The following is a 12,840-nucleotide window of genomic DNA, read 5'->3' as shown; positions in this document are numbered from 1 at the left end:
GCAAAGAGGATACAGAAAATTATTCACCTGTACTCAGCTACAAAACAAACCTCACAGAATGCTACAAGAACTGGGAGTTACAGCAAGAGGTAAATATACCAATTACAGCAAGACCTTATACAAAAGAGAGAAGAAAAAGTAATTTTTACCTCTCTCTTTACAAAGAACAAAAAGAAATTCTGCTGCAATTTGCTTTACTCCAAGGTCAACATGTGTCATAAGGCGGACGAGTTTGTTCCTCACTGTTGTGCCAACTTCAGGACGGTTTGAGACATCTCTTAATGGGGGCAGTACCTGGCAGCACACAAGAAAGGGAAGAACAGCATAAAATGCATGGAAATATCATGCAAAACAATATTTGCAAAAACAAATGTAGTCAACGGAACAAAAAAAATTACTCTGTCCTTCAAAAAGAAAAAAGGCAATACATTCAGACAACTATGCCCACATGCATTAATAGTGACTCTTGCTTCTTATTATATTTAAGTTTTCTGGTCTGTCATTTTGGGCAGAAAAATACTGTCTCAAATGCAGACTTTAAAAATACAATTACTAGGAGTTTATGAGCACAAACGGGTGTCCCAGGAGAGTTGTCAACAGGCAGCCATAACCTCATGTTCTCTGTTTCTTCTGTTTTCCTCATGTATCTTGTAAAAGAATTAGAAATACTTTAGCAGTTTAAGGAAGCTTACACTCTTTAAAAATGCTCTGTAGTTTATACAGAACAATGACGTGCTTAATGAAAAAGCACGAAAATAAGTACATTGCAAGTTATACTACTAGATTTCAAAAATGGGCTCTACATAGAAAGGAAACACATACTTCAATCACAAAACACTTTTAAAAGCTCAAGCAAATATTTTGGAGAAATCACAATTTAACATTTCCTCAAATATACTATTTTCTCATTAGAAATCATTAATAATGTTAACTTCAACCCTCAAGAAAGGCAGGTAGTGCATGAATGATACAAACTATCTTGTGCCTCCTTGTGTGGATGCCTTCAGACTAATATCTATGTACATTTTTTCACATTCAAAGGATATATTATAAGATCTGCAAACAAATCCGGGCCATAATATGAAATATTTCATGATCTGAAGACTCGAATAAGAATTATAGATTTTCAATATTTTATTAAGGAATAAAAAAAGTGTGTCACTATAATAAGAAATTGCAAGTTCTTTGTTTTCTAGGTGTCTAATGTAAAGTGTCATGTCCTGTGCAAAATTACAGCACAATTACTACTGAAATTGGACTCACTGGGAACTGATCCTTACATTAATTCTACAGTACTGATTGCTTTGGATAAAACAGATCCTTCTTTTTCACACCAAGTATTCAAACAATTAGCAAAAACATTTTACTTTGTCCCTGCTTACTCCCCCCAATGGGGATAGTACCATGACTGCCATTTCCCAGTGTGTTGTAAGAACGAATTAATGTTTTTAGAGTACTCTAATACTAATATGGTGATGAGTGCCATAGGACAGTCCATGAGGAAATCAATCATCCTGTCTTCAGATCACAATTTGAATAGCACACAATAAATAAAGCCCAAGGCCAGAACTTAACAATGAGGGTAATTCAAAATATCAAACATCCAGTCATGCAGTTAGCAACATCCATCCATTCTCTGCACTATATGAGGCAGTGGTCCTGTGGCAGGAGTCAGCATGCAATCATATCCGGACATTGAGATGCTCAGATGTTGTAAAAACATGCAGACAACTTCATTTTCTAGCTTCTGTACACTTGGCTCTGCAACTTTTTTTTATTTTAGAAGTTAACAGATCAGCAAAGTATCATAAAAACTAACTGTTGTGAAGAAAAACAAGTAACAAGAACAAGTTTCTTAAATTCCTCAAAAACACTTTTCTGGTATAGATGAAAGAGGCAGAAAAGATATGCTCTTCTTCATTTTAAATTCCATTTATGAATTCAGGCACAGCTTTGATCTGGGAGCAGCATCTGGGATGCAACTCAAAAGCCACTGCAGCTTAGGAAGAGAGCAGAAACCAGAGGAGCAGTTTCTTTCTTGTGCTCATCTTTTAGCTTCTTTCCACTTGACCTCAGGAAAAGCGGCAAAACAAACAGAAAACACCATACTCAACCACCAAGCTACACAGATCCTTCAGGTCTTTAACCATGGCACAGAAATCATCTTCCCTGTTAAAAGCCACAGTCCATACTGTAATAAAGAGCCCTTATAAGAGACAGAGATGAAGTGTGCCTCTGTCCAGGGGCACGTTTAGTCTGACAGGACAGCTGATACACACTGGTACACAAGTCTTAATCCAAACAACTCCCTCCTGCTGAAGTAAAACTAAACCTCAAGCAGAACCCATCAAAACACCTGTATTTTCAGTTGCCACCACACAGCTCTGCAAAGTCTAATTAACTGCACTGAAATGCTTCTTATTTGCTGAATGTAAGGGAACAGACCTTACTGAATTTTTTACCCATCTCATAGGATCCACGGTGACTCACCTGATGTTATTATTTAACAGCTCTACAAAATGTATCATGGAACTCAGGCCATACTATCTGTTGATGTACATGACTGAAAAATTATTTCTACAGCACTGTCCTGCACTGATGTACAAACCTCAAAGTTCATCACCAGCTTCAAATGCAAATTTTGACAAATTTTACTCACCTGAGCTTTGATAAACTTCCTGATATTCCTGTGAGTTCGGCAGCATTCAGTTAATAAACTAAGAACTGGAGTCAGACCTTCTCTGTAGCTGGTTCCCTAAAATAAGGCCAAACACAAAAAATTTTAAGAGCAAACTTTCCTTTTCAAATTCTGTGAGCACTTCAATAAAGTTTTATATGAGAACCAAAATATGAACTTTACATAAAGAACCAAATGTTCACCCTCAGACACACAGCAAAGAGCTTCAGATAGCCACAGGAATTTGGAGGTGTTTCACAGCTTAGTTGGACATCCATATTTGTGCTAAGTACTGGCTGAAAGGTTTATACAGAACTTGATATATGTGCACATTTTGCTTTAGTGAAAGAGGTTCCTTTTGTGAAAAATCTCTGCAGTCCATACCTTGTCTATTCTCTTCTCCATGAAATCCAGTAAAATCCGAATAGCTCCCATATTCATACCATTGTATTTTATATCTGTTTCCTCTTGGGACGATGGATTAATAAGAACATCCAAGCAAGAAACAGGAACATTGCTTAAGAGGTTGATTGCATTGCTGAAACAGATTTTAAAAATTCATTATTCATTTGGAACAAACAATTAAAAACAGAGTACAACTCACCATAAACTGCTTGTACAACTGCAATCAAAAAGAGGCCCTACAATTCAAACAATGCTTTATTTTCTCCTCCCTGGGTTTTAAAGAAGGTGGCCTGCATTATCGCCTGGGTTCTGGCTCTTGGAACAAACAAGGAAAAAGAAAGACAAAAAGTTCCAAAAGCAGCAGTGCAGGATTACTTCCAGCCCCCACAGTGTCTCATCCCACGGATAAGGCACAGCTTCCAGCAGCAAGCTACAGCAGCTGATCTTGCAGGACAGCAGGGGGAACTCTCACATTGATCTGCAGTAGTCAGAGTTTTTTTCCTCCTTGAAACTTCAAACATTTTACCATACATCCATATTACCAACATTAGTATGGCAAAATAAAATATGGACAACATTTCCTCCTGCTGTAACAGGGGGGCAAAGCGGCCTTTTCTTAGGTCCCCTGAAATATTTTCATTTTTATTTAGCTTGCAGTATTTATGAAACACAGAAGGCTTTTAACACATTAAAAAAGACTCAGGTTTATGTATCAAGCATTACCCTTCAGTAACTGGCAGTGTTCTCAACCTAGGACACAAAGACAAGCATTTCCAAAGAGCCATTAAATTATTTCAATTAGGTCACAGGGTCCCTCCCTCCTCTTCAATGGAGTAAGGTGGGACTTACTTTGCAAGGATCTCTTGCAGGGTACACATGCCTTGAGTTTGCTATCTACCCTGCTCTCACTGTACAGACTTGGGCTTGTACTGTTCCTGAACACTGGGAGAAATTACGCAGATGCTGCAAAAATTAGAATTCCGTCGTTATTTACTTGCTGATGTCCAACTAAACTTAAAAATGGATGTATTTAGAAATAGCACAAAACTATTCAAGTTTACCCATGCAGACCTCAAAGCTATCAATGAACCAATGAGCACTCATGTTTCAAGGACTGGTGAAGTGCTCCAAGAATGGAGAAATCTTTTCAAACAACTTCATTTAAGACTTTTAATAATATCTACTTAGAAGCTGCCCTCTGTTTCTAAGTTATTAATACAATCCTAACAAAGAATTAGCGAAAGAGAAAGCAAACCATGGCCATCTGACTATAACAGGATTTCTAACAAAATTGCTAGTTCTGGTTTGATCAGACTGGGTGGCTGTTCCACACTGTGCCATCTCCTTTTTGCTCTTTTAGTAATTGAAATTCAGACCACTATTACTTTTGGGAACACCTGTTCTCTTTGTTTTGTTTCTAAATCCTGCTCAAGATATGCCTTTTATATCACAGAAGTTATTCCTCTCCAATAATTCAGGAATAGTCAGAAATAAAACAGAAGAAATTCAACAAATATTTGATGGCTTCGGGCCTTTCATCAAAAGTTCTCTTTTTACCAGTTTTTTATTAAACAACCAAGTTCCCAAACACCTACAAAATTAATTTTCTGGATCACTGTGCCTGAGCTATTCTTTTCAATAAATGAAGCCCAGCTTTCTGATCTTTGTCCCTCCACTGACAGTTTTATTTGTGGCAGAGGAGTGTATGAAATTCTCCAGCTACCAGGAAGTCAGTGACTGTGCACAGATATGCACAATAGTGTTTGCATTCCTACTCCAGGGGGTAGAAATACTGCGTATATTACTCTCCCCTTTTTGGCTTCCTACAGATCATTAATCACTGGGACATGACATCCACCCACTCATGCTCCCAGCCCCCTCCTGATATGTAAATTCAGAAGCAAAGGCCTATTTAGAGCCAGTGAATGCCTTGATTAAAACCTTGTTAGTGGGCAAAAATGACACTCACTCTAACATGTGGTACTTTAAGTTGTTCATATTCAAACATTAAGCAATGCCGCAACAGAACCACAAGGACAATGCTGGGTACTAAAGCAGTTAAGATATTTTATGGCTAACTTCTGCTTTTTTATTAGAAATAGTCACACTGACAATCAGTACATCGTGGCTCAGGGCATGTGTCCAACACTCACTGTTCACCTAAAATAAATCCTCAACTTACACATTCAAAGCACAGCCATTCAAACTATGTGCTATAACAGGCTGCCAAAACGTTTCACTGAAGCATTTTAGGTTCTGCAGATTTACAAACTTGGGGAAGTGTAAGTAATCAGCAACCTTAAGAAATATTTTTTTATCTCCCCAATGCTTCACACAGTTTATACAGCATTCACAACTGTTTGTATTTCATTTTATTTTTAACAGTTTTCATAATTGCCTTAGTGATAGGCTCCATGAGGAAAGCAGAGCTGCAAGTTGCGCTCTGCTCTGTGACTCACACCTCATCTCTAGCAATAAAGATTGCACGGTCAGAGTCCAGCATGCTGAATGGCCCAAATGATGGCACAGACCTCTCTCTTTTAGCTACATACTGCTAATAACAGCTTACTCATTGCTTAGTGTGGCTCCTAGCAGGAATTGAGTTTGTCTGAATAGATCAGCGGACTGAAGTTGGGCCCTTTGATGCAGGCCCCAATCCATTTGAGGATTTGCAGGGGTGTTACTTCTGAGTATAGCTTTTCTATTCCAGAGCTCTGATGAACAGTCTTGGTGGAAGGGTGTATTCAATTATTCTTTTATTGCATCCTTGCAGCATTCAAAGACACATCTCAGGTTCAGCAAAAAGGCTGAAATATTTGAATTGCAGCAGTCAAATCCTGCACGGTGCTCTTGCAGCACACAAATCAAGATCAAACACCACAAGCAATGATGCTATACTTGCATTCTTTACTCTTCAGCTAACTTAACCAGCTACAGTTTGCTAACTGAGGGACAAAGCTGTTTTCTCAGCATAGCAGAAAGACTAATGCAGTGCTACACTGAGTCTCTGCTGGAGAAGGGGAACAGCTGCCAGATATAAGGCAGTGATGTGTGTCCTTATTTATTTCATGCTTCCCTCCTTCAGAATTATGGAGAACCTTTGCTTTGACTTGGTGTCTCCATAAGGCCCATGTGGGCAGCATTGCTGAAAAAAATCTCCCTTGACACTGAAAAAACAAGGACAGAAATCACACCAACATCATCTTCACAGCTGCCTGCTTCTTTATGTAAAGCCCTTTCTGGATCTCAGCTGCAAGTGTGTGCAAAATCTAAAACCAAACGGACCTGCATAACTTGCATCCTTTTGCAATAGCACAAGACAATTAAATTTTACAGGGCAATATATTTAACAGTGTGATCAGACTAGTCAGATTTCTGGACAAGGGAACAGATCTTGGGAAGAGCATCAGCTGTATAACAGTTCTTGTAACTCCCTCACAATTGTTGATTTTATCCAAAACTTTTAAATTCTTCCAGCAGCAGTGATTTTATTCCTGCCAGTCCCACCCTTAAAGGAGGCTGAGAGCACAAAGCCCCCACCATAAGCAGCAGCAAAGAGAAAACATTAACTGCCCTTCAGGACACAGCACCAACTTCAATCATAGCAACTACTGCAGCAGTATCCTAAATTATTCCAAACTAGTCTGCACCAACTGAGAAGGGCTCTCTAGTAGGATTTTAGTATTGACCTCCTAAGACTGTTGATCTCTAAGAGCTTTCCAAGACTTTAATCAAGGTCATTTAACACTTTCAAGATTGCTGGGTATGAAAAGCTGTATCCTTCTTCCTAGAGACTGGCTCAGCGGACCTTCTAAAGACCCTACAGTCAGATAAGCAGACATTTCTGAAGAAGAAAATGGCAACATTTCAGTGCTGAGGGAAGCTACTGTACTGTCAGGCCCAGTGAACAGCTGACCTACTTGGTAAAAGTAAGGGTGTCATAGAGAAAGAACAGTAACACTAAACAAGACCCACCACCTCACCACAAATAATCTGAATTTTGATTGAATTATTGGCTGCCAATACATAACAGTTGGGTGCAGGACTGAGGAAAAAAAAAAAAAAAACAAACCACACACCAAAAACTGTGTGATTTACTCATCTTTGAAAAAAAAATATTATTACCAAGGAAAATTATTGGTACCTCCAATAAAGTAGTATAGAACTATTGGGATAAAATATTAACTTGTTACTTCCACCCCAATCAATCAGAATTGCAAAACTTACATATAAAAATCTCAAAACGTAGTGTTTCCATTAGTTTCTGTGCAAAACAACAGAAGTTGCATTCCACTTCAATTTTAACTACACTTACAACTTTCATATGTATTTTCATCCTTAGATACACACATGTGAACATAAAACCAAAATTTAAAGAAGGTGAACTTCGTTATCAGTGACAGAAGATAACAATCCTGCCAGCCACCTTCTCTCTGGAAAACTGGACATACTTAAACAATGCTTGAGGAAAACAGCTTTCATCAAAAAAAGATTAACGGTATTACCTCAAAATAAATGAAGTTTTCATTGTTTCTCAGATTTCTACTTTAGATTTTAGGCAAAGTAATTTCTATTTAGAAAAACCAACCAAATAAAAACCTTTTAACATAGATTAGTTCTGCAATTCTACCAACCTGTGCAGCTCTTCAGTTTTTTCTTCAGTAGGGCCCGTGGTTAATAAGCAGTGTCGAAGGATGGCAGCCATGTAACGAAATTGATGAGATTCATTCTATATAAATATAAATTATGAAGATATTTTTTCATTTTGAAGATTGCAAGTAAGGCTTTCAGGTCACTAGAATAATAAAAGTTAAAGATGGAAAATACCTATTAGATCATAGCATCCATCCCTATCAATAAAAGGACTGTACCTTTGTTTCACTGAATGCTTAATGCTACATAACTCTCATAAGCTGACTTTTTCAAAAGTCAAGCCTTGTAAAACTCACTGAGGTTTTTCCAGTTAAACCAGCCTTCATTAGTAGAAAACCCAGTTACAAGTGTTTGCTCAATTCCATACCACTATTCCTAACACACCACTCTCTTTACTTCCTGTATTTACACCAGGCCACCTCTTCATCCATTTAGATTATGCATGTTCTTCACTTAATTTAGGCCTTTTGCCAAGTTTCATTCCCTCCACCTAGTCTGTCTCTTTTTTCTAATTCCCTTGATTCCTTTCCTCCATTCCGTTAATAACTTCTCAGCAGCCTTACTTGCCCTACCTTTTCCTCTCTCCAAGCAATCCCCCCCTTCCAATCTCCCACCAGACAGCAGCCATGCAATAGTACACCAGTAACTGCAACCATTTAACTCTGTATCATTGTCCTCACCCTTTTTCAACAGCTCTTCTGGCCATCTGTGTATGTTCTGGAGTGTTTGACCTGGCATAAAGCACCCAATGCATCTTTTGAAGGATCAGCATCAAAATCTGCCATCTGCAGATCTTGTCTGGCCTTGCTACTTTGAAACCATCTCCTGTCATTAAATACTGGTGTTTCAAATGGTCCTCTCCACATTAGGATAGATCTTGTTTAGCTTTCACCCACATGCCCAACCTCTCTGCTCTCCTTTTATTTTCCATGTGTTCTGCTGTTTGGAATTGCTTCAAATTCTGCATCTTCAGCCCACTTCATTAGCATGCCTTTCACTCCTCTCCCAGATCATTAATACTACCACTGGAATATTCACTAAGCAGAATGTCACCTAACATACCTGGCTAACAGCTAACAGCCACTAAAAAGTACTTTAATTTAAAAGTTCTCTGCTTTTAGGAATTTCTAGGAAAGAATTGTTATCTAAGCTTTATCTCAAAATGCAAATAAGCTTCTCATTAAAAAAAAAAAAAAGCTACATGCATTCTTGGGATATTAAGGAGGAAAAGACAGTGAACTGGCCTTTACATCTCTCCAGATTCAGTATGTTTTAAGAGTAAACCAACTTCCAGGGATCATGAGTTTATCTCTCAAGAGGTGAACAGTTTCTTTTTCCAACTTTCCATATAACTGTGTTACATGCTTTTTTACCTCCTGAACAATCACCTGTCTATACGAAGAACTTTGACAAAGTTAAAGATACTTTTAATAAGGGTCTAAGTCAGGAATATAAACAGAAGAAAGAAACCTCACTTTCTTTATATTTCCTTGAAACTCAAATAGTAGCTTCTCTGATCCCTCCATAACTTAATCTTAAATTTCAGGATTTCTTATTCAGCATATCCTTGAGATATTAAAGCAAAGAATAAACTTCCAACTTTGCTCAAGTTTTACATTCCTTAAAGTTATAATTAATATCTGGTTTGCTGTTTGGTCCAATGTACTAAAAAGAACAATTATTTGCAAGTTTTAACTAATGTAGAATTTTGATCAGCTTTATATGCTACATATTTACCATGTCCAATGGAAAGTAAATAACACTGTTCTAGAGACTATGATGTAAACTAAAAAGAAAGGTTCCCTATATAATTCTCCTGCTTTAGCCTGAATAACAGACTCAGGTTATTCAGAAAAGTTACCCTTGTAATTTCTGTTTGTAACACATAGGAAGCATATTTATCTAAGAAAAAAAAAGATCTGACATAACAACTAAAACAAACCAAGATAAACCTTATTCATAAGACATATAACAATCAAAGTGTATTTTGTTCTTGTACTTGATCCCACCTTTAAGAGATAATGATGAAGTCCAAAGCTGGTGTTGGGAGGATGCGACAAAGATATTAACAACAGTAGCACTCTTTCATCACAGTTATTTGTTAAAAATGAGAGTTGATGTACTTATCATGCAACAGAGAAGTTCCCTCAGCTCTATCTATTGCCCTTTTGCCATAGTCCACAAGCTATAAAGATGCAGCCATCTGGTACACTTAGATAAAGAAGTTTTTCCTGGCCAGCTAATTATTAGTGAACTACATTTATTTTCTTTTGGAAATCTAAGACTTTTATGAAATAGTATTTTTTGCATTTTTGTATCTGAAAACATACAGTTTAAACTTGCATTAGGCAAGCCAAGCAGTTCTCCTAATACACAGAAAATACACGAATAAGATTTTCTGCCCAAGTTGTAGCAGGAACAACAACTGCCGCCTGTGTATCTACCTGTTGGTTCTTGCAGGCTAAACAAAATCAACTGAAAAAAGCACTTCAGCTAAGCCTTACCTTGCTGTGGACATTCCAGCTGTCAAGTGTTACATTAAATAGAGCCTTTAGTGCCTCAATGGCACAATCTGTCTCTTGCAAAGATAGAGGAAGCCTGTCACGATCTTCTGCTGCCTTATATTCTTCTGTCCATCTTACACTCAGGGAACTCTCCAAAGCCTGAGTCAAAACCTGCACCCCTTGTAGCTCCTGACGCAGCTGTGCTCTAATATCTGTGTGCAGAAGCGACAAGAGGAAGAGGAGACGCAAATCAAAGCATTTAATGTCATCAACAAGCTGCCGGTCCTTACATTTCTGCAGAAGATTGCAGAGCATTGCTGCAAGATTCAGTTCCAAACTGAGCTTCTGTGCAACTGAACTATTAAAAATTATGTTACAGAGGCATTTTAAGGCTTCTACTATCACAGGAAATTCAGATACTCTCTCCAGTGGATCTTCCACAGTGTCCAGCTTTGCTAGCTTCATAAGGATCTGCATGTTCCTCTTTGTGGTTACAGGCACTAAAACCTTCTTGTCCCGGGAGAGAATCCGGAGGGCCTCCAGGCAGGCAACTTGACATGAAGTCTTTGTGTCTTTTTCAAGGATGTTTAGAATTCCTTCACACAGTTTCTAGGCAAACACAACAAAGAAAAAGGGGACAGTTTTAGTGTCAAAATACTGGTGGCAATAAGAAACTACTTTGCTAAGCTTCCATATAACTTTTGACGTTTTATCTCACTTGAGAAACTAGGTATTCCATATTAGCACTTCAAAATATGTACTGTTACCAAAGGCCTCCAGAAAGCACCAAAAGCAGTTTTCCTCATGGACACAATCCAAATACATCAACATTTGCAGAAGCATTAAGCCAAAATGGCAGCTATTACCCACCACTGCCAGTTACAGTATCAGGACTAAAAACTCCAGAAGAATAACAAAGTTAAAGAGAAGTGAAAGCAAAAATATGTCAAAGTACAACAGTCACACCTACAGCACCTGCAGAATTTTTAAGTCAAGGTTGTTTCAGTCAGGAGGCTGGGAGAAAAAGAAACCAAAATAACTGCTACTTAACATACAAAGATTAGTATTCCCATGTTTGGTAACAGCTGTAATTTATGTGACCTCTTCAACCTAATCCACAGACTTCTCCCATTTTAAGTATGACTCTAAGAAATAACACCTCTGACACAGAAACACAATGCAGTTTTCCTTGAAGGCAGACTGGAGCAGTTCTACCAAAGCAGCTTTATCAACACAGACTGTTCTTGATGTCAAAATAGTTCACAGATTCCTTATAGCAACAGGACTGCAGGGGTAAATAATCACATAAATGCAGCATGGGAAAATACAACACTCCAATAATCTGCAGGTCAGAACTGTAACATCTCAATTACAGAAGCATTACCTTTTATAAGACAGAAATGGGCAATCAATCAATCAAAGGGGAGAGAAGAGAGGCCAGAAGAGATTACTTGTTGTGAGAGGACTCCAGTGGGATTTTATGCCTTACGCTCAAGACAACACAACTACTCATGGGTACTAGCGTCAGAAGTATAGTCACAAAGAAATTCCCAATACAACAGAAACTGCACTGTACCTCCTAGGACACAGTTTCTCCATGCTCCTCTCCTCCTCAGCGTGGTGTCTTGACCATCAACATGAATAAATTACTGAAGAAGCCAGAGCAGCCACTGAGTGGAAGAGCCCTAAAGCAGAAGTCTACTTAGGACCCAAAATTCATATTGTGACCTCAGGCAGTCTGTGTCAAAAAAATCATTACAAAAAGCATAGGAATACTAGTAAAGTATAAAATGGTGCTTGGTGAATGGTCTCTGAATTCCACTTTCACTATCACCACCACAATGAAAAGGTGAGGAGCACTGAAGCCCATGACCCTGACACAAAGTTCAAAACAAAGATTCCACTTGGGACATGTAAGCCAGTATTACTACTGTGATGATTTACAATTAAAGTCAAAATAAAAAAATGAACAAAATCAAGAACAAACATTAAATCTAAAGCACATCTAGAACAGACACTCCAGAAGAATATGGGAGCAAATAACCCAAGACTTAAACTTGTTTTAACTTCAAACAACATTCAAAGAAAATGTGCAAACAAAGTCAAACAATCCAGTCAAACTGACTAGACAATCCAGTAAGAGCCTGAAAACAAGGAATGAGTCCCACCTCTCATCACATATGCAACATGAGAAATCTTTTATCAGAATATTAGAGACACTACAGTACTAAAAAGCCCACATGTGACCAACTGTACAGGCATACAGGTACTTACTGTGGCTGGAAAAAGGCACATAAGGACAGAGTTCTTCACCATTAACCTAGAGCTGCTCACATAGAACCACACAACTCCCCAGTTTAGCATGGTATGCTAGACCTGCACCAAATGTTTCTAAAGGTGGCAGCTTTGAAGTGTTTTTTAAAATGCACAAAACAAAAAATGCCCAGTCTAGATCCACAGTCAAATTACCTACAGCTCAACTTCTTACAAGAGTTCACTTTCTATTGCTGAGAGTTTTGCATACAGTTAAGTCTGCTTTGCAAGCTGAAGTGTGGAGTCTGTTTGGTTTTGAGGAATAACACACAACTGAACAGACAGTTC

At 38.1% G+C, this 12,840-nt stretch overlaps 1 protein-coding gene across 2 annotated transcripts in view; it reads right to left on the bottom strand.

Annotated features, from left to right (window-relative positions):
* The window catches only part of RIC8B (RIC8 guanine nucleotide exchange factor B), a 33,734-nt gene that overhangs the window by 11,972 nt on the left and 8,922 nt on the right, over nt 1-12,840 (bottom strand). The window contains exons 1-6 of one of the 2 annotated variants that reach the window (XM_058805162.1): nt 11,816-11,861; nt 10,240-10,848; nt 7,717-7,811; nt 3,062-3,215; nt 2,660-2,755; nt 150-294 (exon numbers count right to left, since the gene is read on the bottom strand). In XM_058805162.1, the coding sequence (XP_058661145.1) occupies nt 150-294; nt 2,660-2,755; nt 3,062-3,215; nt 7,717-7,811; nt 10,240-10,716 (967 nt within the window). In that variant the 5' untranslated portion in view covers nt 10,717-10,848; nt 11,816-11,861. Of the gene's footprint in view, nt 1-149; nt 295-2,659; nt 2,756-3,061; nt 3,216-7,716; nt 7,812-10,239; nt 10,849-11,815; nt 11,862-12,840 lie in introns of those variants that run through there. The other variant, XM_058805161.1, reaches the window with a different exon arrangement.

This window comes from Ammospiza caudacuta, chromosome 5, assembly GCF_027887145.1.
Source record: "Ammospiza caudacuta isolate bAmmCau1 chromosome 5, bAmmCau1.pri, whole genome shotgun sequence".
Lineage (NCBI taxonomy): Eukaryota > Metazoa > Chordata > Aves > Passeriformes > Passerellidae > Ammospiza > Ammospiza caudacuta.
Note: the sequence above shows the minus strand (reverse complement) of the source record. Positions and strands in the feature narration are given on the sequence as shown.